Here is a 27,383-nt window from a genome sequence, read left to right as displayed (position 1 = left end):
ATTATATAATCCATTTGATTCCTATATTGACCATCTGGAGAGGTCCACATGTACAGTCATCTTTTCGGTTGCTCAAAAAATGTGTTTGCAAGAAACAAATTATTGGCTTCACAGAATTCAATAAGTCTTTCTCCTGCATCATTTCTATCTCCTAAACCCCATTTCCCCACAATTCCTAGTTCTTCTCTGTTCCCTACTTTTGCATTCCAGTCTCCTATGATTATCAGCACATCTTGTTTTTGTGTGTGATCAATTTTCCACAGGAGGACTGCCATCAAGCGGGTAACATAGCTCCACCTATCGTCCAAAGGCAATAATGTTTTGAAGTCAAGACTAGGGGCATCAGGCCCCTCCCACTCCCCAGTTCATTCTTGCCTTTCGTCCATGCAAGTTGGAGTATAAGATAGCGTAGATAAGTTTTTTGTATCTCTGTTATTTAATTTAGTGTGTGTGGGACTGATTGTTCTTTTTCTGTCTTTGTTTTTTATTGTCCTGGGGAATTTCTTTGGGGGGTTGCTCTTCACCCTTGTTTCCTCAGTCCCTGCCTGAATGGCGACTTACTGGGAGACTGCGGCTGCGGCTCTCCCTTCCTCAGGCGGCGGACACAGCCTTAATCCAAGAGCTTGCGGCTGCATCTTCCTGCTCTGCGCCTCCGCTGTCTCGTGTATTTTATAGATTGCCGCCTACTTTCGCGGCGGCTCCCTTGGTCTTTCCTCCCCAGGAGCCTGCGGCTGCGGCTTTTTTTGCCTTTCCAGTGGCCCTTTATTTAGTTGGGCTGCTCCGTCTCCCTCCCTCCCCGGCTCGTTCCGCGGCATTTTAAATCTCGCCGCGACTGACCTCAGGGGCCTGCAGCTGCGGCTCCTTCCTGTTTTGCAGCTTTCTTTGCCGATTGCCCCCCCCCTGCTAGCTGCGACTGTCTCAACGACTGTAGGGATTTCGCAGGCCATTCTGCCTCCTCGGCAGTGATTTTCACGGCTGGCCCTTAAAGCTGCGATTGCGTCCTTCAGCCCTACGGCTGTGGTGCTTATTTTGACGCTGCTCTGCTGCAGCAGTGTTTTCGGTCGGCCCTGTTTCAGCTCACTGGTGTTCTTCAGTGACCGCCATTGCTTCTTCCTCGTCCCTACGCTTTACTGATTGGCTTATTTTCCCGCTCTTTTAGTGGGCGCCATTTTATTCGTTCCCCCTTTTCCCGCCCTTTCTGTTTAACCCTTACAACAGTAAAGGATTCTTTTCAAGGCCTTTTTTGTCAGTTTCTGTGTGTGTGCTGCAGAGTACAATAATAGAGGATTCTTTTCGAGGCCTTTTTTGTCAGTTTCTGTGTGTGCGCTGCAGAGTAGAACACAGGTCTCTCAACTCAAACTGCTGACTGAGGCTGACTACTGAAGCTGTTTGGAACTGTACATTCTGCCCCATCCGTGGCCGTGTACCAAGGCTATTTGGAACTGTATATTCTCCCCCATCCGCTGGCGTATACTTAGCCATCTGAGCCGGTGCATTCTGCCCCATCCGTGGCCGTGTACTGAGCCTGTTGGGTCTGTACATTCTGCCCCATCCATGGCCGTGTACTGAACCCCCTCGAAAATATATGATGGCGGAACAGCCAGTGACAGCTCAGGCAACCAAGCCTAAACAATCTAAGGCAACCAAACACAAGCACACCAAGCAGTTGCCAAAACCAAGCATATATCCAGCCACAGCACAACCAAGCGGGCACACTACGTCTCTGTCCCGGTTTCTGAGGAGGCGGGCCAAGAACCATTAACAAATCTCTTTAATTCTCTGGCCGCATCCTCCGAGGAGGACTTTGCAGGGTTTCCTGACCAGCCAGCAGCCAGCTATCCTCCTCCCATATTACCACCTAGGGCTCATTCATCTTCTCAGCCTGCTGAACCGCCCATATCTTTGCCTCTACAAGTGCAACCATCTCCCACACCGGGGCTGCAGCTGTCTCAGGAGTTCATATCGCAACTACAAGACATGCTGTCATTCTTCTCTCAAACACAGTCACAGGTCACTGCCATGCCTCAGCGGAGTGTTTGCAGAGAACCCGATGATAAGAGCCACTATGCACGCAATGAGGCAGATCCATCATGCTCTCCAAACCCTTTTGACATTGCCAGGGGCAGGTTTGTTGATGATGTTTCTTGTGGGAAGGGTCCATCATTTGCTATGCAAGCCGAAGGAGACGAGTGGAGTGATCAGTCGGAACAAGAGGAGGATAGATCTTATCGCCTGTTTGATGCCTCCGATTATCAGCCCCTTGCTCGCAGAGTATTGAACACCCTTGGTCTCCAATCTACACAACCTGCAGCTACCACTTCCGCTATTAAAGGGGCCAGGGTCCTGAAATCCCCCACACCAGCAGAGCACTACCTTCCTGTGCCAGATCCTATTGCCAAACTGGCCAAGGACGAATGGTCTCACCCATTACAAACACGCCGTTGTAACGCCCTTGCGGACAAGCTTTACTCTTTGGCTCCGGATTTTACAAGTAGACTGGCCGTCCCTGGCATAGACGAGCTGATTTCCAGTCTAGTCTTTAGATCCCTTTTGCCGAGGGAAGGGGACTCACATTTAAAGGATGCCACTGAGTGGAGGCTGGACTTTGCCTTACGCAAAAACCATGAGGCCACCGCTTTCTCCATGCAAGCCTCAGCATCAGCCTCCATCTTTTCCAGGGCAGCGATGATGTGGTTGGATGACCTCTTAGATGATCCCAATCCCGATCCTGTCTCTCTGAGGAGGTCACTGGTGAAATTACGCAAGACAGCGGCATTTGTGGCTGATGCCACCTTGGACGCAAATCAGCTGGGAGCAAGAGCTATGGCAGCTCAGGTAGTCACTCGGCGGACCCTCTGGCTTCATCACTGGCAAGCGGACTCTACAGCCAGGGTTAACTTATCAAGGGCACCTTATTCGGGCTCATTACTCTTTGGCGAAGAAGGCCCTAAAGGCAGTACTTGTTGACCCCAAGGATGCTCGGAAGCCTGTCTTGGCCACTGTCAGGAACGTTGATCGCAGGCCCTTCAGACGTTTCACCTCATACCGCAATACCCAGCCGTTTTGAGGAGCGCAGCCCAGGGGACGAGGCCGCGATTTCCGAACCAATGATTTCCGTTCCTCCAGGGGCGCCTGGAACAGACGTTTCCCAGGCAGAGGTCAGTACCAGGGACACAGAGGTACCTCAATGTCCTCATATCGGGGAGGGTCTCGCCAGCACAGACAGTACTGACACAATACCGGTCGGAGGCAGACTGCTTCTGTTTGGAGACCATTGGCTGCGTCTGACTCAGGTCACCTGGATCAGAGATCTTTTTTGTTATGGCTATACACGAGTTTTGGGCAACCCCTCCAGACAGATTTCATCCCTCTCCTTGTCCCAAGGCACCATCCAGGCACTGCATCATGCAGACAGCCATACATCACCTCTTGGACACAGTGGCAATAGAGCCAGTCCCTACAACAGAGAGGTCGGAAGGGGTGTACTCCCTCCTATTTACTGTGCCCAGACGAGATCTGTCATGGAGGGCGGTGTTGGACCTCAAGTTCGTCAACCGTTTCGTAAAGTATCGCAGGTTCAAAATGGAATCTCTCCACTCCATTACAGAAAGCCTTCACGAAGGAGACTTCCTGGCTTCTATCGACCTAAAGGAAGTGTATCTCCATGTGCCTATTTGCATAGCCCACAGAAAATTCCTTCGGTTTGCCTTCGGCCCCCAGCATTTTCAATATCGAGTGATGCCGTTCGGCCTCTCATCTGCCCCGAGAGTATTTACCAAGGTGCTACTCATCCTAGTGGCTTACCTCCGGCTTCAAGGGTGCATATCTACCCTTACTTGGACAATCTTTTAATACGGTCGAGTTCGAGGGAGCTGGCTCATCGCCATCTAAAGCTCATGCTCCATGTCTTGCAGACCTATGGCTGGCTAGTCAATTTCGACAAAAGCCATCTCCAACCAACCCAACGCCTACAACATCTAGGGGCGATGTTAGACACCCTGCAGGCGACGGTGTTCCTGTCTCCAGACCGCATAACCGCTATCATAGACATCGCACGGTCTCTGATGCACCATGCAACCGCAGACGTCATGCTTCTAGCAAGAGCTCTCGGAATGTTGGTGTCCACCATCCATATTGTGCCATGGGCTCGAGCTCATACTCGCCAACTTCAGTGGGCTTTGTTACCGTTTCAGCAGGACATTGCCAGGTCCAATCATCGAACAATCCCCTTGAACCCCTCACTGCGTCTTTCATATCGCTGGTGGATGAGGGTCCAACATCTCACCCAGGGCACTCCGTTCAGAGAACCCCGCAGGACCGTTATCACCACAGATGCCAGTCTCCTTGGCTGGGGAGCCCACTGCAACTCCCAGTTCGTTCAGGGGGTTTGGACCACAGCAGAGCAGACTCAGAGCATCGATTGGCTGGAACTGAAGGCTGTCCACTTAGCTCTGCTCCATTTTCAGTCTCTGTTCCCCTTGGACCATGTTCTCATTCGAACGGACAACACGTGTGCGAAATTTCATTTAAACAGACAAGGGGGGACCAGGTCCCGTTCTCTGCAGAACCTAGCTTACCTCATATTCGACTGGGCATAACAACATCTACAATCCTTGAAAGCAGAACATCTCAGAGGAATTTGGAATGTGACAGCAGACTGGCTCAGCAGACAACAGGTTTTTCCGGGAGAATGGAAACTTCATCCGACCATTTTCCATCTTCTCCAGCGTCGGTTCGGCATTTTCACAGTCGATCTGTTTGCCTCCAGTCGCAATTATCAGCTACCCAGGTACTTCGCATGATACCTGGACACGACAGCTGAAGCGGTGGATGCTCTGTCGCTACCGTGGCCGGATGGCCTATTGTACGCCTTCCCTCCAATACCACTTTTAGCCAGAACCTTGAGGAAGGCATGATGTGAGAGGGCCAAGCTGGTTCTGATAGCACCATGTTGGCCCTGTCGACCGTGGTTCTCGGATCTCCTTGCCATGTCAGTGACGGACCCTTGGACGCTCCCGGTCAGGCCAGACCTCTTATCCCAGGGCCCAATATGGCATCAGGATCCCAATTGGCTCAACCTAACAGCGTGGTTTTTGAACGGGGACATTTGAGGTCTGCTGGCCTGTCTGAAGCTGTTATTGACATTATCTTGGCCTCCAGACGACCATCGTATATATCAGCATACTTGGGTGGCATTCTCCAGGTGGTGTCAGTCCCAGAATCTCGATCCTTCTCAGGCCACAATACAACAGGTGCTGCAATTCCTTCATAGGGGCCTCATGATGGGGCTTAGATCCAACACCTTACGTCGACATGCGTCCACTCTGTTGTCCATTCTCTCAGTGTCCTCCACTGGTGCTCCTATTGCCTCGCACCCTTTCATCAAACGTTTCCTGATGGGAGTTGCTCTGCGTTCACCGGCTGTATTCCACCGTTTTCCCTCATGGAGTTTGTTGAAGGTCCTGCAGGCTTTACAATGCCCTCCATTTGAACCCCTTAGGACTGTGCCTTTACGTCTATTGTCATTCAAGGTCCTGTTCCTGATCGCGATCACGTCTGCGAGACGAGTTTCGGAACTGGGCACATTGTCTTCTGCCCGCCATCTCTGTGTTTTTCACAAGGACTCTGTTGTGCTGAAGACTGATCCTTCCTTCCGTCCCAAGGTCAATTCAGTTTTCCATTGCAACCAGGACATTGTTCTTCCTTCCTTTTGTCCGAATCCTACCCATCCTCTAGAGAAGGCTTGGCATTCGTTGGATGTTCGGAGGGCTCTCAAGACCTATCTGTCTCGGACCCAGGATATACGACGAAGTGAGTCTTTGTTTGTATCCTTTCATCCACGTTCTATGGGGCATAAAGTAGCTAATTCCACATTATCCCGCTGGTTGCGCGCATGTATTACCTTAGCTTATGAATCCCTTAAGCTTCCTGTTCCATCTAAAATAACGGCTCATTCCACTAGATCAGCGGCCACTACGGCTGCTTTTGCTACCAACGCTCCTGTTGCTGATATTTGCAGAGCTGCTGTTTGGTCTACCCCACATTCGTTTATAAGGCATTACAAAATAGATCGTTATGCCTCTGCCGATGCCTCTTTTGGCAGGCGAGTGTTGCAACAGGTTGTTAATGATGATTAGGATATGGGTGGTCCCTCCCTGTTATGGGCTGCTTTGGTACATCCCGCTTGATGGCAGTCCTCCTATGGAAAATGGACCATTGGTCTCACCTGAAGGGTGATTTTCATAGGAGGACTGCCATCACAACCCTCCCAGCTGGAGGATACCTAGATATTTTTCTGGGGTTTTTATATATGCCTGTTACACTATTATATTTAGATTTACTAGTGAAGTCAAGACTGCTATTACTGTTATATCGCTATGTTAGAGTCATATTATTATGAATATTGCTATTGTGTTATGTTCTTGCTGGTAGGCCCGTTGGCCTTTTTTCCTGCATTTTTAGATCTCTCTCTTTGGACTCATTGCGAATGAACTGGAGAGTGGGAGGGGCCTGATGCCCCTAGTCTTGACTTCAAAACATTCTTGCCTTTGGACGATAGGTGGAGCTATGTTACCCGCTTGATGGCAGTCCTCCTATGAAAATCACCCTTCAGGTGAGACCAATGGTCCATTTCTTCCTGTACTTCTGCATAAAACCTCTCCAATTCCTCTTCTTGTGTGTTTGCTGTTGGAGCATAGACTTGGATGATGGTTATGTTAATAGGTTCCTGTTTAATCTCATTGACATCACTTGCTCAGACTTTGCATTCCCACAAGATGCAGTAATAGCCACCAGCTTGGATGGCTTTAAAAGAAGATTAGACAAATTCATGGAGGACAGGGCTATCAATGGCTACTAGCCATGATGGCTGTGCTCTGCCACCCTAGTCAGAGGCAGCATGCTTCTGAAAACCAGTTGCTGGAAGCCTCAGGAGGGGAGAGTGTTCTTGCACTCGGGTCCTGCTTGCGGGCTTCCCCCAGGCACCTGGTTGGCCACTGTGAGAACAGGATGCTGGACTAGATGGGCCACTGGCCTGATCCAGCAGGCTCTTCTTATGTTCTTATGTTCTTATGTTCATTATAGCTCGTAATTGCTTTTGGTACGCTACTTCTCACTGTTAAAGCAACCCCGTTTCTTCTTAATTTCTGATTTCCTGCATAAAATATTTTGTAGTTGCCTAATTGAAAGTGTCCCATTCCCATCCGTTTTAATTTCACTCACGCCAAGTATTGTAATGTTGATGCGTTCCATTTCTTGCTTGACAATTTCTAACTTTCCCTGGTTCATGTTTCTCACATTCCATGTTCCTTTTGTGTATGACGTAAACTCCGGACTCTCCTTTTGCATCTGTGTGCATCAGCCTCTGGGCTTCCTGTCAGCTTTGACCCGGTTGCATCATTAGTCACAGCGCTACTCATGCTTGTCCGTTGTTCTTCCCCAGTAGCTTGATGAGTATTCCAGCACTCTGTTGTTTTGCATTTTGAATACTCTGTTCATAGGGTTTTCGTGGTAAGAGGTATTCAGAGGTGGTTTACCATTGCCTTCCTCTAAGTTTGGATGCATTTTAGTGTGGTGTCTCAGCTTTGACCATTGTGCCCCTGCTAGGAGTCTAGCGTCTTGGTCTAGCATTGATCTCAGCTTCTTAAACACTCTCAAACCCCCTCACCATGTTAAGGTGTGCATCCTAGGGGAGGACAGTATATAGTTTCATTATACTATACAATATGTAAATGTATATACATATACATTATGTATATGTCTATACATGTATATGTATATAAAATGTAAATGTATTGCCTTCAAGTTGATTCTGACTTATGGCGACCCTATGAATAGGCTTTTCATGAGGCTGAGGGGCAGTGACTGGCCCAAGGTCACCCAGTGCGCTTCATGGTTGTGTGGGGATTCGAACCCTGGTCTCCCAGGTCACATAGTCAAACACCTTAATGACTATGTCATACTGGCTTTCATATATGTATATAATGATACAATATATAATGTCATTTGTTATATATGCCATTAACACAAAAAGCATCATTTCAGAGCTGTAACAGGACTTTCCTTTTTTGAGATGACACCCATTCAGCCCACCTACCCCCTATTTTGGGTGCTAGGGGAGATTGCTTTTAACATCAGGTGTGGGGGCAAGCACCAATTGTTTTTTCCCTAAGAGCTGTAGTGGAAAGTAACTTCCCACGTTTCAGCCAGATCTGGGTCATTAGCTGACCAGCCATCTGACGATAAATTTGCTGAAGATGTAGAGTATTGTGCACTTATCAATTTAATTAAGTGGTTCAGTCTTCCAGTAGGAGCTGTTTGGCTATCCTCTGCTTTCTTTGTCTGATCTATCTGAGCTCACATTGTCTAGATCTTATATTATTTCCTGGTCCTATTTTGTGGAAAAAACCAGCCAATCCGACGGCCAGAGCAGACTGTTAGAAGAGACTGTATTGTTAACCTTTTGGGGCCCTGGGAGCCTGCTGTCCAGCCTTATGGGAACAGCACACAAGCAACCAGGTATACACATAAGGAACTCCCATAGTTGAGGTGTCCCTCCAGTAGGAATGATATTTGAAAAAGGGTCACGAAGTTCATAGTGACCTTAATCCCAAAACAGGAATCATAAGGATTATATTTCAAATTTTGTTTGAAGAGATTTTGAAGCCAAGATTATATTAACAAACCAAGATTATATTAAGTCTTCTAAGTGAAAATTGTTATCCTGGTTAGTATCTATACTGATTTGAAATTCATTCTATATACCGTATATTCCGGCGTATAAGACGACTTTTTAACCCCGGAAAATCTTCTCCAAAGTCGGGGGTCGTCTTATACGCCGGGTGCTGAAAAAGAGCAGGAAAATTACCGTAAGTAAAAAAAAAAAGCTGCAGCGGGAGTGAGTGTGCGCGGCATGGAGCTCCCCTCTCTGGAGGCCGCCGTGACCTTGAGGCCATGCGCCGGCCCGCCCGGGCCTCTCTCTGGCTCCCGAAATGCCCACCATGGCCCCCTCCTCCTCCTCTCCCCCCCTCCCTCCCTCCCTCCTGTGGCTCTCTTGCTTGGCGGGGCTGGGCATGCGCTCAGTCCCTCTCGGGGTCGCCTCTCCATCCCTCGCAATGGGGAATTTGTCTGAGGCTGCCCCGACCTGGTCACTCTCCTCCTGCGGAGGATCCGCAGCCTGGCGGTCATAAATCACGCGCGCCGCGAAGGAAACACCCTCCTCCCCTCCCCCCGCCTGGGCCGCGAATCCTGACATCCGCCCTCCCTCCCTCCCTCCCAACAGGCGGTCACCTCAGATCCACAGCCGCTCCTCAGCGACGACTCGCTCCCCCGCGCCCTAAGAGCTGGGGGAGGGGAGAGCCAGAGACCCCCCCGTTGTCCCCCTTCCTCCCCGTCTCCCAAGGCGCAGATGTGGCACTGCGGCGGTACGCCCCGTCGGTGTCGGTGGGGGTGGCCGAGGCAGATGGACAAATCTCCTCCTGAAGGTCGCTCCCTCTTGTAAGAGCCGGCTCAGGGGACCCGGGAGGGAAGAGGCAGCAACAGACTCGTGGCTCTGCCCACCCCATCGCATCCCCACCGTGGGCGCGCACAAAGCGGCGTCAAGACGCCACCCCTCCGCCCCCATCTAGTGCCAAGGTAAGAAGGCGACCGGCTCACGGAGGGGGGGTGGCTGGGATCTCCTCCTCACAGTGGGTTTGCCTGCTGAACTGCCCCATACCGTTTAGAAGAGGGGGAGGCTGAGGAGGGTGTGTGTAGTGCTCGGCCGGTTGAGTGGCTGCCTCTCACTGGCGCTATTGTCCTTCTCTCTCGCCCCCCCCTTATTTGATACTGAGAGCACTAGGGTGGACGCCGAGGCTCCTCTTCCTCACATTGTCCATTCCTCACATTGTAGCTGGGGGTCTCTGCACCTTCCGGCCTGGTGGTAGAAAGGTATTCATGGAATGCCAAGCAAACTGGTGGGCACCTTCCTGTGGAGAGCAAATGGGCACCGAGCAGAGTGGAAGAGGCAGACAGGCGTTGGGGGGGCGCGGTGGGTGAACCAGTTCTATCCCCCACCTCCTTCCAGACAAACATTGAAGGGAGGCAGGGATAAGGAGTGAGGAGCTCTGCAGTTCGCTGTGGAAAGAGCGCAGAGCCTGAAGGAGAAGCAACCAGGGGGCCTCTGAGCATGTGCAGAGTGCACTTCTCCCTCTGGGATTCAGGGGCAGGGCTTGCAGGCCAGAGGACCTGCCAGCCAGGTTGGCTGTGACATCCAGCACCTCTTTCTTTAGACATGAGCTTAGGAGCTCTCTTTTACCAACAGCTTGGGCCTTTGTGGTGCTGAAGTGGCTGTTTGGACACCTCTGGGCTGGGGTTCCAACTTGCAGGGCACTGTGGCAGAGGAACTTCACACATGGTGCCCCACCCTAAGCTGGGCCTGGGGGATGTCGCATGGGACAGGGTCTTGGGGATCCACCCCCTATTTCCCTTTCTCATCTGCAGCTATCAAGAGCCACCCGGTGCAAACTGTAATGGGGAAGGCTGGCATCCCCAGGCAGGACTGGGAAAGACCCCTGTGTGGCACCTTGGAGATCTGCTGCCGGTCAGTGGAGGCAAGAGTGAGCTAGATGGACTCTTGCTCTGATTCAGCATCTAGGGCAGTGTCCTCTATTGCTTTGGGCTCTCCAGGTGGCTCTGTGTTTTGGACTCCCCCGATCTGACATGCCCGCAGTGAGGGGCACAAAGGCGCTGGGACCCTCCCCTCAGATCGCCCCCCCATTGGTCTTGGCTCGGCCTGAGAGCTGTTCACACCTTACCCACCAGACTTGGCAAGGTGTGCTTGGGTGCGTGTTGTTGAAGGGCTGCTTGATGCAGTTGTGCTTTGTAGGTGTTTGTGGAGTGCCATTCAAAAAATGGAAAAGGGTGTAGGACACTTGGAAGTCAGGCTGTGCTGCCCCCCCCTCCCACACCTGCACCTTTGGGCACAGCCTGGCAGAAAAATGTCCTGGGCTTAGAATCAAGCCCCTGCCTAAGTTGAGTGCAAAGGGGTGCTGTGGCCTCAGAGGTGTCATTCAGGCCTAGAGGGCTCATGCTGCTCTGGGGATCTGCCTACGGCTTGACGTCCCACTCCAGGAGGGCCTTTCTCTGTTCCACGCAGTCACCTTCCTCCTGCCCTTCTTCACCTGAGCAATTCCTTTGTGTGAGAAGTGAGGCTCCACTCCAGAGGTGGCTGCATATATTTTACAAGGAGCCCTGAATCCCTCAAGCGAGGCCTTCGGTCACTCCTAGCCAAACATGAAGTGGCGATAGGTGTCAAGGAGACTTCCCTCCGGCTGGATCCAGACCCAGAGTTTCTTACTCCATCCTCAAATGGACTCTCCCTCCTCACCACCTCCAAGGAATGGGGGAAAGAGGGAGTTGGGCTCTTAGGAGGTGGATATGTGACTTCTGGTCAAATATTCTTTCCCACTGGAAACCTCATATTTTGTTCTGAATGTTGACATTCACGCTATCTTGAGTCAGCCCCACATCCTAGACATGGCTCTGCCCTCCCACACGTGCTGGCTGCCCTTCAGCGTGATGGCCCCCTCCCACCCACTGTTTGCCATTTCCTTATGGCCTGAAGAGCAAAACTGAGCAGCATTGGCCACAGGGCAGAGAGGAGGCCGGCGCTGGCTGGACAAGGGGAGGGAGGCCAGGAACGCAGCCCCTCCAGCATGCTGGGATTGCGGGGGGGGATGCTGGCAGGAGGAGAGGCTTTGGAGTGAGCAGTGGGGATCCCACTTGACCATGCGTGAGGCTACATCATAAGGGCTGGGGGGGAGTGCAAGGAGTTCTTTTGCCCTCCGTTCTCTTTCCATCAAAGAGTTCTGGGGGGCAAGAGAGAGATTGCCTCCAACCTTGGAGATTCCGTTGAACTGCCCTTGCCAATTGCTGCAGGCAGATGATGGCCTCTGGCCTTAAAACACTGCCCTGTGCAATGCGACCCGGGTCAGGAAGAATCCCCCCCCAAGGGAGTTCCCCAGGAATAACAACAACGTTAGAAACAAGACAGAGGGAAGGGAAAAAACTTGGTAAACGCACAAGTAACAAATCCTCCACACCCTGCCAGACAAATACACACAAAATACACACAGAGACTTAGCTAAGCTACGCTATAGGATCTCAATCTTGTTCATACGAAGGCAAGAATGAACTGGAGAGTGGGAGGGGCCTGACGCCCCTAGTCTTGACTTCAAAGACATTCTTGCCTTTGCACGATAGGCTTTGTATACAACAACCAGTCAATCGCCGGTAAGGTACATCGCTTGCATGTCATAAGCAGGGGTAGTCTTATAGGGCGAGTATATCCCAAACTCTATATTTTAACTGGAAAAGTTGGGGGTCGTCTTATACGCCCAGTCGTCTTATACGCCGGAATATACGGTATGTAATTGTTTTTGTTTAGTTGTTTTATATGTAATTGTTTTTTGGTTTTGGTTTTAAATTGCTTTTATGTAAGCAATTTTTGTATATAATGTGTTGTAAATAGCTTAGAGATGCCTCATTGGAAGTGATACATAAATGAAATAAATAATAACAACAATAAATCTAAGAAAGCAATAAGTAACATTAAACCAGAATTGGGGCTTATAGCTACAATTCACTAAACACTGAATCTGTACAAGCCCCAATACATTTTAATGGAGTTTGTGAAGTAGTAGTCCTGGATGAATAGCATGCTGCTTTGATGGGAGGCGATAGGGAGGTTGCAAAGAATGCACACAACCCTTTTTAATGTACCAGCATGTATATGCATAGTAGTTTTGTCAGTGGAGAAGGGACTGTTGGTCTTACCTTAAAAGTGTTTCTGATTGAGCATTAGGACAACTAATACTGCCTCATGCAACAACACAATGACCACACTCTGGATCCACTTGGTCAAACCCCCTCAGCAAGCTTTAATAAGCCAAGAAGGGCAAGGGTTGAGAGGGCGCATTGCTGGCCGTATCGTTGCAAGCACCTCGTCCACATCATCAGTCCACATCAACTGAAACTGATCCCAAGAAGTTGCACTGAACACCTCACTTAGGACTACATTAGATGTGGATGGGGCATCAAGATTGCTACAAAGCTGGATCAGATCAATTCCTCCCAGCTCACCCACCCAGGTCTCAGTAGTGCACGCCAAATCGGCACCTTCATCCATGATCAGATCATGGACGAGTGTGGTCTTATTGTGTACCGATCTGGAGTTAAACAGCACACACAGGCCAGTGGGCACAGCCAATGTGCAACAAGGAACCCGTCCACGAGAGGAGTGGGAGAGAGGAACAAGATGTAGATAGCCTTGCCCTTGTCGTCTGTGGTAGTTCACCACCTCCCCATGGCCATACCTCCCTCTACCCATGATCACTGAAATTGGGGTGGCATCACCCATGTTCCTCCTTACTAAGACTCCTCTTAAACACCTGATATGAACACAAGAGACCACCAGCCAAACTATCTGAATCAGTTATCCCAATAGGCGTCTGAGAGTATTGGGAACAGTCATACCCACTCAATAACACATCTGCTCCCCCTGTCTCACACCCTGGGAGGGTCAGCCTTCTGCCAGTTGCATACTCTCATTCTGAAGACATCTGGCGACTTTTTCCTATTGTTCAGTTCACTGCACAGGCTCTCACCCTGCTCAGAAACTACACATGTGCCACACGCCCTCCCCACTACCAATCTCCTCTAGATTGTTTTTTAAAAAATAGCAAGGTAGCACCCTCACCCTCAGGACTCCCTTGGTGTCACCCCTTTGGTGGTGACCCCGCTGGTAGCAAACCTGCTGCCGAAGGGCAGCCAGGCCTTTATGCCCCCCGACCCAGCCAGGAGTTGATGTAGGAGGCTGCAAGATTGACTGCAGCCTGTCTCTGGAGGCAGGGTCAGACAGGGGGTCTAGTCCTTGCAGCACTTACCTGGGACCTCAGCGGTCTCAAGAGACAGCAACCCAGAGGAGTGAGCAAGCAAGCACTCAAATGCTCAAGTACTCACTCCCAGGGCAGGTCTTCTCCAGTGCTGCAGCTGTTCCAGTACATCACACCCCTTGCTCCACTTTGCATCATCTGGGTCTTGATCTGTACTGTTATAGTCAGCCACCTGCAAGGTGGAAGGAGGATGAACTGTATTGGTATTTGAAACAGTTTCCTCATTGGTATCTCACCCCTACTAAATTGCACAGGATAGATTCTTCATTGTCCCCATATTGCTGTAGTAATTGTAGTGAAAAGGGATCTTATTACCATGTGTGGTGGAAGTGTCAAGAAATGTCTACATTTTGGTTAACAATATCCAGTGAAATCAACAAGATGACTGGTCAGTCACTGCAACCTAACCCCTCAAATAGCATTGTTATTTATTTTTGATGATACAGTGAATGTTCCTTTTAAAGAATTGACTGTTATGCTAATCACAGCAGCTCATTTGGTACTGGCTAAATAATGGGAAAAAATTCATCTCAATGTCTTAACAAATCTGGTACCAAGAAGTTTGGAGAACAGCCTTGATGGAGCTACTCACTTGCAGAATTAAAGCTTTGAGAAAGGGAATTGAGGGTGATGCTTTTTATGCTGTCTGATATAAGTTTGTTAAATTTGTATCTTCCACAGATAACAAATGTAGCCCACCATCTTCACATGGTAATTTATAGAGAACAGTACTTGGGTAAAACAGAGCTTGGAAGGAATTAGTTACAAAAAACAAATTACTTATAATTTATTATTTTTTTGAGGAATTAGTTTGATTGTATTAGAATGAGGAGTAATTTTATACTTTTATTTATTTATTTATCAAATAAAGATTTATATCCAGCCCTTCCTCCCAGCAGGAGCCCTTTTGAGAAGTAATTGTAATGTTTCCAGCATTACTTTTGGGCGTTCCTGGGGAGGGGGAGAACAGAGGAAGTCTTCTGCTCATCTGATTCATGGATGAAAATCATGTACCTCAAACTGAGCTTCTGTACAGCATCTCTCTTCCCTTGTGCTCTGTGGGTATTTAGGAGGCAACGAGGGAGGAGGTGGAGAGTGAGATGGGTGTGCAGTGGAGAAAACAATTGTTTAAAAAATGGACAGTGGTGGAGAAGAATGGAGTGGAGGGAGAAAGGAGGGCAAGAATGTGGATGAAGCAGGCAGCAGTGAAATGGAGATAAAGAACTATGAAAGTGAGAGACAACGTGTGTCTGTGAATATTGTGTTTGCATGAAGCTACCTCTGCTGGCCTCCCTGGCTACTTTGCTGCATTTGCAGTATTTTAACTTTTCTGCATCCCAGGGGAAAACGTTTGCTTGGGTGGGTGTGCCTTAGTTGGTGGCAGGGCAGGGTCTAGGAGGTGATTGAGTGAGAGAGATGATGCTTTCAGGTTGAATGTGTGTGTGGGTTGCACTTGGTTTGACGTGCAAAGATCCGAGCAGTGGCCTCTGCCTCCCTCCCGCCTCCCTTACCAGCGGAGAGACCACCACTGCTATCCTATGGATAAAGAGTTATTCTACCATCTGTATCTCTGTGTGTTTATGTTTAATGTTGTTTTAGGCTACATCTCTGGCTATTAAATGATCACCCTATTGAACAGGTTTCCCTGTTTAGATACTTGGGAATTATTTTCCACTCCTCGGGCTCTTGGAAACCCCACTTGAGCAATGTTGTCAAAACTGCTCAGAAAAGTGTTAGGGTGCTATTGGCATTCTTCTTTTGTAATGGGGGCCAACATATTCCCTCAGCTATGATGGTGTTCAACGCTAGAGTGGTGTCCCAACTTCTTTATGGCACCCAGCTATGTTCCCAGGGTAATTATGCCCCTCTGGAATGTGTCCAATCTAAATTTATCAGGACCATTTTAGGTCTTCCAAGCTGTGTTCCAAACGTTGCTCTCCGCCGGGAAGTAGACACCCTGCTGATTGAGTCTAGGGCTTGGGTCCAGAGGTTGAATTTGTGGCTAAAATTAACTTTGTCTCCCGTGGGACTTGCTCCGCTAACTCTCATTGATACTTACCAATCTAAATGGAAACTTGCGGTGATCTCCAAACTCCAGTCACTTGGTTTTTCTCAGGCAGCAGTATTACATCTTGGGTACTTCAAGGCTAAAGACCTTATTTCACAACGTATTAGGGATATTGAACTTCAAAATAATCTGGCTCATTTGGCAGCTTTCCCTAATACTTGGGTCAATGTAAATGTACCTATTTCGGTGGGCTATTTATCTAATCTGTGTATCCCTAAGTATAGAAAGGCATTTACTCTAGCAAGATGTAATGTACTCCCCTCAGCCTTATTGGAAGGGCGGTACAAGAGAGTGCCTTATTCAGAGCGATTTTGTATTTGTAACTCTGGTGCGGTGGAAACCGTTGAACATGTATTATTGGACTGTGCCCTTTACTCTGATTTACGTACTTTGTTCATTGCCCCGTGTCTTCTTAAAAGAGCTAGAATATTAGAAGAAAATTCCTTCCACGCTCTACTTGAGGCTCATGACCCATTCATTACTGATATGGTATCTAGATTCTGTGTTGCGGCCATAGCCTGCAGAAAGAGCTTGGTCTAATCACTTTAATCCCTGTTCTTACCATTTTAATATGTATTTTATGGATTTGGAAACGTGTGTTTTATGTTTTTTGTATGTGTTTATTTTACTTGCTGGTCATGCACCGAAATAAACATTCATTCATGGCAGATAGCTCTCCATATATGCTCATTATACAAATCTGTTGAACTTAGATAACGATTTTTATTTAAGAGTTTGCATATTTTGTGCAGTGAAAGACCTGAGGGTTGTTCTGCTACAAATCAAATCCATAACCACATGTAAATGTTTCTTTTGATGAAGGTTTTCCAGCTGGATTAGACAGAAGTGGAATTGAAGCAAAACTGCAAGGTTAGATGCTTTTCACTGTACTTGAAAAGACAGAGATCCATGCATTTTACATATGTTCCTGTCCACTGTATTAAACCTGTACACTCTTTCTTCCTTATACCTGATGCCTTTATAAGTATAGTACTGTATACATTTTGTCCAAAGCGTAGGTAATATTCCAATAAGTTGTTAAATGTCATGATAACTGCTTCTCCCCTGCATAGTAGTTATTTCTTCTTCTGAAAATACACTAAAAACCATATTTCCACTTGACTGATACATCAGCCTAGATTTCATTTCAGATCTACCGCTTTCTTCACAGCAGTGTATCACAGAAGATGGAAGCATAGTCATTTTTAAAATGAATGCAATAGGCAATAGGTCACCATGTGAAGACTTTACCATGTTAATAAAGGTGTAAGCTAGGCCTTAATTGACTTCGAATTGCTGAAATTGCTTAAAATATGCTAGTTGTTGTGAATGCAGTCTAGCAAATACTTGTTGATTTCAGTAGGAGAGTTTAACATTTCCAATGACACCTAAAAGTGCTTAATCTTAGCTAGAAAGTGACCTTAGGTACCTACAAAATGTATTTTTTCTGTATGTACTATATAATTATTATTTCAACTTAAACAGAATTATGTTTGAAGAATTTGAATGATTTATCCTCATTTGATTTGATCAAGATGGATGATAAACTTTGTTTTAAGCCAACAGGTAATACTTACTGCATAACCTACATTTTACAAATGTTAGAAGCTTAATTTTTCAAAGGTTTAGAATGTTTTCTCAATAGGGGACTATCACTATAATGGTTGGGGCCATAGATATCTTACAGATTCATTTCCTGTAGCCCATTGTGATTTCCATGATAAGAGCAGCGTCTTGCTAGTACATCTATATTGCAAGCATGAACTACGGGAAATAGAAAATGACTTCAGTGTTCAAATCAGATGCAAGAGATATTAAGAACCAGTGCCAGTAAAGACATGGCCAAAGGCTAGAGTATAAAACTTATACATTATTAACTGGCCCCACTGGAGCTCATAGCTCTTCTGAAGATTATGGAATTTAGCCACAGAATCAGCCACTGGGCAACAAAGAGAGAACATATGGTTCCTGAAAGCCACATTGTGCCCATATTTGTTTTGAAGAAAGGCACAGCCAGATCAGATGGAGCTGTCTACATCACCCGAAGTATAGTGTTGGAGAAGTGTTCTCTGCTACTTCATGCTAATTTGTGGCCATGGAAAGCTCCTATGAACATGTATAATTTCATAGCTGTAAATAAGAACATAACTACTCCCTTTAAAATTAATTGAAATTCTGTTATTGGAGTTCCAGTTAATGGAGCAAGCCATAGTATTGTTGTTAAATCTGCTTAATGATGTGTTGTCTCCACTCTGTAAAAGTGAGTAATTAAAAACTAGGAAGTGTGCTAAGGGTTATAATATGCAGGGAAAAAGTGGATGGAATGCTACACCTAAAGTACTAACTGCTTTATGTATATTTTTTTCTACAGAAACTGGACGACTAATGGCTTGGTATTATATTGCATTTGATACCATGAAAAAATGTTTCATGATTCATGGAACGGAGACTTTATATGAACTGGTAGGTTCATTATTCAAATGAAATATGAAATGAAATATCTACAACTTTCAACAGAATTGAAAATTCAGGTCCTTTTAATTTTAGATATATACAGTACCTTGTAAAAGTAATCAGGCCCCTGACCAATGCTCTGATATTACTGAATTACAAATAGTACATTGTAATTTTGTTCTGTATATTTTATTTTGGAACACTGAAACTCAAAATCAATTATTGTAAGGTGACATTGGTTTTATGTTGGGAAATGTTTGTAAGAAACATAAAAAACTGAAACGTGGGTTGCATAAGCATTCAACCTCCACTCATTAATATATGGTAGAGCCACCTTTTGCTGTAATAACAGCTTTAAGTCTTTTGGGGTAGAATCATAGAATCATAGAGTTGGAAGGGGCCTTGTAGGCCATCGAGTCCAACCCCCTGCTCACAGCAGGAAATCCACAGCTAGAGCATCTCCCGCAGATAGCTGTCCAGCCTCTGCTTGAAGACATCCAGCGAAGGGGATCCCACCACCTCCCTAGGCAGTCGGTTCCATTGCCGAACTGCCCTTACTGTCAAGAAGTTCCTTCTAATGTCCAATCTGAATTTACGCTCCTGCAACTTAAAACCATTAGACCTAGTCCTACCCTCTGGGGCAGCAGAGAACAAATCTGTACCCTCCTCTATGTGACAGCCCGTCAGGTACTTAAAGAGTGCAATCATATCACCCCTCAGCCTTCTCTTCACCAGACTGAACATCCCAAGTTCCTTCAACCTTTCCTCATAAGACTTGTTCTCCATACCGGCTATCATCCTCGTTGCCCTCTTCTGAACCCGCTCCAACTTGTCTATATCTTTCTTAAAATGAGGCGCCCAGAACTGAACGCAGTATTCCAGATGAGGCCTGACTAATGCAGAATATAGTGGGACTATTACTTCCCTCGACCTGGAAACTATAGCTCTGTTTATGCAGCCCAAAACCGCGTTTGCCTTTTTTGCCGCAGCATCACACTGCTGGGTCATGTTCAACTTGCGATCCACTACAATTCCAAGGTCCTTCTCACACGCACTACTGCTAAGCCGGGTATTTCCCATCCTGTACCCATGCATTTTGTTTTTGTGGCCTAAATGCAGAATCTTGTATTTGTCTTTATTGAATTTCATTTTATTAATTTCAGCCCAATTTTCTAGTCTATCCAGGTCCCTTTGGATTTTATTCCTGTCTTCCATTGTGTTAGCTATCCCTCCCAGTTTCGTATCATCCGCAAACTTCATAAGGCTTCCCTCCACCCCATCATCTAAGTCATTGATAAAAATGTTGAAGAGTATCGGCCCCAGGACAGAACCCTGTGGCACTCCACTCGAGACCTCCTTCCAGTCCGAAGCAGAGCCACCGACGACCACTCTTTGAGTACGGTTTTCCAACCAGTTGTGAATCCACCTGACGGTATTTCCATCTAGTCCGCATTTGACTAGTTTGCTAATCAAAAGGTCGTGGGTGACTTTGTCAAACGCTTTGCTGAAATCTAGATAGATGACATCTACAGCATTTCCACCATCTACTAAGCTAGTGACCCGATCAAAAAAAGAGATGAGATTAGTTTGACAGGATTTTTTCTTGACAAACCCATGCTGGCTCCTACTAATCACAGCATTGTCATCTAGATAGTTGCCAATGGACTCTTTTATTATCTGTTCTAATATCTTTCCCGGTATTGAAGTCAGACTGACCGGCCTGTAATTCCCCGGATCTTCTTTTTTACCCTTTTTAAAGAGCGGGATGACGTTTGCCCGTCTCCAATCCTCCGGCACCTCTCCAGTTCTCCAGGATTTCTCAAAGATGATGGCAAGAGGTTCTGAGAGTACATCCGCAAGTTCCTTCAATACTCTGGGATGCAGTTCATCAGGCCCTGGAGATTTGAACTCATTTAGGTTAACTAGGTATTTCCTGACTATCTCCTTATCAATTTTGAACTGCAATCCCGACCCCTTACTGGGATTGCTACCGATGCAAGGTTGCACACTGTTCCCTTTTTGGGAGAAAACGGAGGCAGAATAGGCGTTGAGCAGTTCTGCCTTTTCCTTGTTATCTGTCAACATTTTGCCATCCTCATTGAGCAGCAGTCCCACCGTTTCCTTGTTCTTTCTCTTGCTTCAAACATATCTGAAAAACCCCTTTTTGTTGTTCCTCGCTTCCCTCGCCAGCCTCAGCTCATTTTGGGTTTTAGCTTTTCTTACGCTATTCCTGCAAGCCCGAGCCGCTCGTCGGTACTCTTCCTTGGTGATGCGTCCTTCCTTCCATTCTTTATGCATGCTCTTTTTTACTTTTACCTCCTCCAGCAGTCTTCCGTGTAGCCACATTGGCTTTTTCCGATGTCTTCCGTTTTTCTTCCTCTTTGGAATTGTTTGCGATTGCGCTTTTTGTAATATGTTCTTCATGAACTCCCACGCTTCTTGGGCTCCTTTTTTCTATCTAGCCACGGGATCCTACCCATCCTTTCCCTGAGCTTGCTAAAATCGTCTTTCCTGAAATCCAAGGTCCATATTTGACTATATTCTTCTTTGGCTTTCCCCAGAATCACGAATTCCAGCATTACGTGGTCACTTTCCCCCAAGGTACTGACCGCTTTAATTCCCGTGACCAATTCATCCCTGTTAGTTAAGATCAGGTCCAGGATTGCCGATCCCCTTGTTCCTTCTTCTACTTTTTGAAAGAGGAAATTATCAGCAAGGCCCATCAGGAATTTGTTGGAGGCTTTGTGCTTCGCAGTTTGTCTCCCAGCAGATATCCGGGTAGTTGAAGTCCCCCATCACTACTACTTCTTGCCTCCTTGAGATTTCAGAGATTTGTTTGAGAAAGGCCTCATCTACCACCTCTTCTTGGCTACCTACCTTCTTCTGGTATGTCTGCCTACCTTCTTCTGGTATGTACCAGCTTTGCACACAGTGTCGGAGGGAGTTTGGCCCATTCTTCTTGGCAGATTCACTCCAGGTTGTTCAGGTTGGTTGGATGTTGCTTGTGTACTGCTATTTTCAAAGAACGCCACAGATTCTCAATGGGATTGAGATCAGGACTTTAACTGGCCTACTGAGGACATTCACCTTTTTGTTCTTGAGCCACTCCAGTGTTGCTTTGGCTGTGTGCTTGGGGTCATTGTCTTGCTGAAAAGTGAATTTCCTCCCAAGCTTCAATTTTTTAGTGGACTGAAAGCAGGTTCTCTTGTAGGTATTTTCCTGTATTTTGCTCCATTCATTCTTCCTTCAGTTTTAACAAGATATCCAGTCTCTGCTGATGAGAAGCATCTCCACAGCATGATGTTGCCACCACCATACTTCACTGTAGGGATGGTGTGTCTTGAGGCATGGGCAGTGTTAGGTTTGTGCCACACATAGTGCTTTGAGTTTTGGCCAAAAAAGCTCTATCTTGGTCTCATCTGACCACAAAACCTTTTCCCACATTGCAGCTAGGGCACTCTCATGCTTTCTGGCAAACTCCAGACATGCTTTCAGATGGTACTTTTTGAGTAATGGCTTCTTTCTTGCCACACTCCCATACAGGCCAGTGTTATACAGAGCTCTTGATATGGCTGAGTGGTGTATCATTACTCCATTCCCATCCACTGAACTCTGTAGCTTCTTCAAAGTGATTGCTGGCCTCTCTGTGGCTTCTCTCACAAGTCTCCTTGTTCGAGTGCTGAGTTTTGAGGGACGGCCTTTTCTTGGCAGTGCCAGGGTGGTGTGATGCAGCTTCGACTTCCTGATTATGGATCCAACTGTGCTCACTGGGATATTCAAACACTTGGATATTATTTTGTACCCTTTTCCTCATCTATGCATTTGTATTACATTATCTCTCACTTCTATAGAATGCTCTTTGGTCTTCATTTTCCTTCAGATCCACAGCTTGACCAGTGATCCTTTAACAGTGGGTTTTTTATCCTGACAGTGTGACAGCAACTTTAATGGTTCACAGGTGGAGGCCAATGGTAAGGTAAATCTGTCTTCAGTAGGGCAATTTCTTTCATCTGTGTAAATTGGGAGCTTCCACAGCATAGAGGTTGAATACTTATGCAAGCAACATGTTTGTTTTTTATGTTCTTACAAACATTTCCCAACATAAAACCAATGTCACCTTATAATAATTGATTTTGAGTTTCAGTGTTTCAAAATAAAATATACAGAACGAAATTACAATGTATCACTTGTAATTCAGTAATATGAGAGCATTGGTCAGGGGTCTGATTACTTTTGCAAGGCACTGTTATCTTTTTATGAGTAACATATAGTGTTGGTTACTTTGGCTTGGGTCTAAAGAATCATGAGCAGAAAGAGAAAATATATTGGTGCTGTTCCATTAACTCAGGAGTGGGGAACCTTTGCCCTCCAGATATTGCTGAACTACAACTATCATACTTGCTGGGGCTGATGGAAGTTGTAGTTCAGAGACATCTGGTAGGCCGAAGGTTCCCCACACCCTGCATTAGCTCTTGCACAACTAGTGGAATACTTCTTGCTGTGTGGTGCCACATTGTATCAGGATTTACTAGTGGATTATACAAAGACCTTGGGAAAGAGATTGTGCAAACAGAATAACCCCTGAGAGTATACTATCATGCAGTGCTCTTCCACTAGGTTAGAAATGACCCTCAGAAGAAACTTTTAACTAGCAGAAGGACACCTTTGGATCACAGCCATTATGTGTAATGTCATCTTCAATATATACTTAAGTTAGTAATGACTGACTGAAATTCCAGTTATTTCAATGGGTCTGCTCTAAGTGTGACCAAGCCTGGATTCAACCCTGTTCTGTTCCATTTGGAATTATTTTCTTGTTTTATAATTGTAACAGTTTTATCTGTTTCATAATTGTATATTATATTGTTGTAACCCACTCTGGGACGCTATGATGGACAGTTTTAAAAAACCTAATAAATAAATAATAAAGCCCTTGATATTACCATATTATAATATTTTATACAAAGTTCTTGTATAACTTTTGTCAAACTTCGTTATCCAGATACCACAGCATTTCCCATCCAAACTCCTTAAAATAAACAACAATAATGGACTAGTTCTGCATGGGTGCCATTCTTTTCATCCTTCTGGTTATTTCTCATACATTTTTTCATTGATTCTTGCAGCATTTGTATACACTGATATGGTTCTGGTCTAGCCATTGATCATTCCTTGTGGTCTGTAAATGCTAGAAATGTAAATGGCCAGTTCCCATGTAATTCCTATCCAGCTTCGATGTTACATGAACAAGTTAGGGCTTGCTCATTATTATTATTATTATTTGCATTTAATTGTGCAAATGAGCATTGTAAACCAAGTTTTATCCTGATTTTCAGGGCAAACTCAAACCATGCTTTGCTGGTTCAACTGAACCGGCAATCCAGGAAGTAACTAATAAAACCAAACACAAAGGAGGACATGCATGAACATAGGACTCATTTCTGTAGTGTCCAACCACGGTTTAGCATTACGTATGAATCATCCCCAAATGTGACTTTCTTAGTACATAATTTCTTGTTCAGACGTCAGGTAGTTTTGCAAAGCTACCATGTTGCCTACCTTATGTACCCAATATGAAATTTCCAGTTCTGGATAAATAGTGTAATATTTTAGAGTATGGATCAAAACTATTTTATCTGAACCTTTGATATCTATAATTTGTCACATTTATTACACACTCACCAATGAAGTAGCATAAATAACACTGCTATTTTCAGGCCCTTTCACAACTGAAATCACAGAGAACTCTGAATATTGTTTCTTTGTAGATACATCCAAATGAATAGATAGTTCTAAAATAAGTGCTTAAAACAGTACTAAGATAATTAGAAAAGGCCAAGATAGGAGAATTTAAAATTAATGAAAGAAACTATTGCAGGTCACATTGATATCCAGCTGCAATGAATTTTCAGACATCAAGTTAAGAACAAATGAGAAAAAAATATTGAATACTTTGAATAAAGACAAGAACAGAATAAGCATAAGGTACAAGGTGAAATATCCAAAATAAATTATCATTCTAATTATAGACCATTGTTGCTTTCTTGAACAATTACATGTGCTTATAATTTCTGTCCTATTTAATGCTAATTCCAGTTCACAGAGGAGATATAAGTCTCCATGTGGTCAAAATTTTGGTTGGTTGTAGCAACTACTTGTTCTAACAGGTATTGCAAGCAGCTGGAGAGCCCTATTTCAGCCCTCTTTCTGCTACCCCTCACTTATTCTGCAACAGTGCAGAAATTCATTTTGGAATATGATAGAAATTACTGAACAAAGAAGTTACTGAAATGTTGTAATTCCTTGTTTTTCTCTGGTGGTGCAAGAAGAATCCCCAGGTATGCTGGAGTGTGAGAAGGATGACAGAGAGAAGGAACTGGACTGGGGTTCTCTGGCAGATTGAAGTAGCACTGGTCAGAACCAACAGCTGCTGTATCTAATGGAGTTTTCTGCCCATGTGTAGGTTCTTATGTCTTGGGTATCAGTTGGATCTAGCTTCTTTTGATTTTAACAGTACTTCCTTGCATGTACTTGAGACAGGCTTCTACAAGTTACAGCTTGTGACCTAATAAGTCAAATACAGTCCATAGAGATGCTTGATAACTTCATTATCTTTTTCTGTTCCAGGCAAACAGCAATACCAGAAGCATTATTGGGCTGCATTTGGCTTGGTGGATCTCAAATTCTTCAGGCCTGATGTAGGAACACTAACTAAAATAGACATGTATATATATAATTGCATGGGACAGTCTACATATGTACTTTGCTGATATTTACTACATCCTACTATAGACAGTGTGCCACATTTGAAGCCATGTCTCTTTGTTTTCCATTGGAGTATTTTGATGTGTATAAGGTTCCAATCTAAATGAATGAAAGCCATATGGTGTGTTTCATATACAGGCATCCAATGGAAGGAAAGATAAAAACAAGAGAAATGAAAGTGAATTGGTAAGCATCTTATGCTGTTTTATTTTTTTAAATAGTAATCAAACAGTAATAAAACTGTTGTTTGCTGCCATTTAAGACAATGATAAAGTTTCAGGCAAATTAATTCTTGTAGGATCTTTTCTTGACATTCTATATTCTCTAGATTTTATTCTGAACTTTTTCTCAGTAGTACTCCTGGCTTAAATGTTTATGTTCTGATGGTTTTGATATTTTGAAGAATTCACTGTATTTTTCAGTCTTATTCAGGCACAGCTAGGATGTATTCCCATGCAAGATTTCACATTGGCACAAGATATAGGGAAGATTTTCAGAAGTGGCATAAGAGTTACAAAATGTATGGTAAAATTTAATTTTTTACTTTTGGATTATTTAATAATAGTCTGCACTGCAAGCTGTTTTTTTCACTTGTATGTTTGTTTTCCTGTGTAGGGTTGTCTGAATTTCTGGCCTCACGTCAAAACAACTTCCTTGCATTATTAAACTCTTTAATTTTAGCAAAGTGCTTCAGATGTAGGCTTTGGGAAAACTCACTATATGTATCCAAACAACTGGAAAAAATTGGTAGGTACCAGAGTCAACAAGAATGTATAAGATTCTTTCCCCCCCCCTAATATTTGCTACAGAACCCAAAGGACTCTGTGGGGAATTTCTGCAACATATTGAGATTTGGGGTCTGAGTGTTTTTATACCATAGTTACAGGACTGTAGTTTTATATTGTTTTGGGTTTTGTATTTTATATGTGCTGGTACGATTTTGTAAAAGACAAGGCTACAGGTCATAAATAACAAACACGTTAAAGAAATCCCCAGAATCACTACAAAGATAAATAAAAATAAACAAAACAAAAGTCAGTGTTGTTACTCTGATTATTCTGTCTGTTTTCACAAGTTCCATAGTATGCAGCACAGAGTTCCCAAGATATTGGTCACTGATCTTTGATGTCCATTCTCTTTGCTATAAAGAATTCCATAAACTTGCATACCTTGCTGTGTATTTAGGGCCTTTGCCCCCTCGTTTATTTATTTAATAAAGTCAAACCAGCCTGGATACAAAGTGTTTTTTTCTTGATATCTCTCTGTGTCAACAAACTTTGTGTGTTAGCTTTTTTCTGACATGGCCGGAAACCAGACTTTGTCATTTGTTTACTGTTAATGAACATAATTATAATTTATTAGAAAATGCTATTTAAAAAATAAAACCCAATTAACACTGTTCAATTTTCAACAGGTATGACACTGTCAAATGCAATGATGAATGCAGGTCTGACATCCTTTAAAAAAATAGAAGATATAAATGCAAGGGAACTTGAATTGGTATTTGTTTTCTAATCTGTGCGTTTTGTTAAAAGTACTGATCTACAGCATTTAATTGGCAGAAGGGGAAAGCAATAATGACACCATAGAATTAGAAAGGAGGGTAAGTAGGTGGTTGGATGTGGGAAGCTGGCTTGGAACATGAAATTGAGCAGAATGAGTAAGGTAGGTTTTTATTGTTATTTATTTTCTGACTTCCATTGTACCGTTGTTATACATGGCACCAAATAGGATCACCTGAATAAAAAATAAGTATGTGCTGGGGGGGATGTAGGCACGTACAGAGGCTCTGTAGTTTGCTGTTATTGGTGGTTAGTGAGAAAGTGGAATGTGTACTAGGATAATTCATAAAATTAGGACTGTCAGCCAACAGATTAATTAAACTATCCCAAAATTATGCTTTTGCCATTTTGATGGATTTAGGGGAAATCGTTAGCAATGATAATATAGAGGGGCAATCTCTCTCAAATAGATAGCTGTGGCTGTTGTGCATTAGGACTGGTGGGGCGGAAGACAGGAAGCCCAACAGTTATTGGACCCAGAACCATCCTCCCTGCTGAGTTCTACAAGGGCAGCACTGAGACTAAGGAGAAGGAAGCTGATAGTGAAGGCCATTTCCCTGGGCTGGTTGCAAATAAGAAGGCAGGCCAATGGGGGCTGGCTAA

The 27,383-nt window shown here is 45.1% G+C and overlaps 1 protein-coding gene across 12 annotated transcripts in view; it reads left to right on the top strand.

The window, feature by feature from the left end:
- Positions 1–27,383, top strand: part of HFM1 (helicase for meiosis 1) — a 164,248-nt gene that overhangs the window by 94,286 nt on the left and 42,579 nt on the right. For 9 of the 12 annotated variants that reach the window (XM_061633640.1, XM_061633646.1, XM_061633649.1 and 6 more), the window contains 8 exons: positions 16,822–16,869; positions 17,485–17,565; positions 18,371–18,462; positions 24,332–24,438; positions 25,357–25,404; positions 25,641–25,738; positions 25,834–25,965; positions 26,633–26,718. In XM_061633640.1, coding sequence (XP_061489624.1) covers positions 16,822–16,869; positions 17,485–17,565; positions 18,371–18,462; positions 24,332–24,438; positions 25,357–25,404; positions 25,641–25,738; positions 25,834–25,965; positions 26,633–26,718 — 692 coding nt within the window. Of the gene's footprint in view, positions 1–16,821; positions 16,870–17,484; positions 17,566–18,370; positions 18,463–24,331; positions 24,439–25,080; positions 25,152–25,356; positions 25,405–25,640; positions 25,739–25,833; positions 25,966–26,632; positions 26,719–27,383 lie in introns of all 12 variants that reach the window. The other 3 variants (XM_061633647.1, XM_061633645.1, XM_061633648.1) reach the window with 3 other exon arrangements.

The sequence above is a fragment of the Rhineura floridana genome, chromosome 6 (assembly GCF_030035675.1).
Source record: "Rhineura floridana isolate rRhiFlo1 chromosome 6, rRhiFlo1.hap2, whole genome shotgun sequence".
Lineage (NCBI taxonomy): Eukaryota > Metazoa > Chordata > Lepidosauria > Squamata > Rhineuridae > Rhineura > Rhineura floridana.
This window is presented reverse-complemented; position numbering and strand designations above follow the sequence as displayed.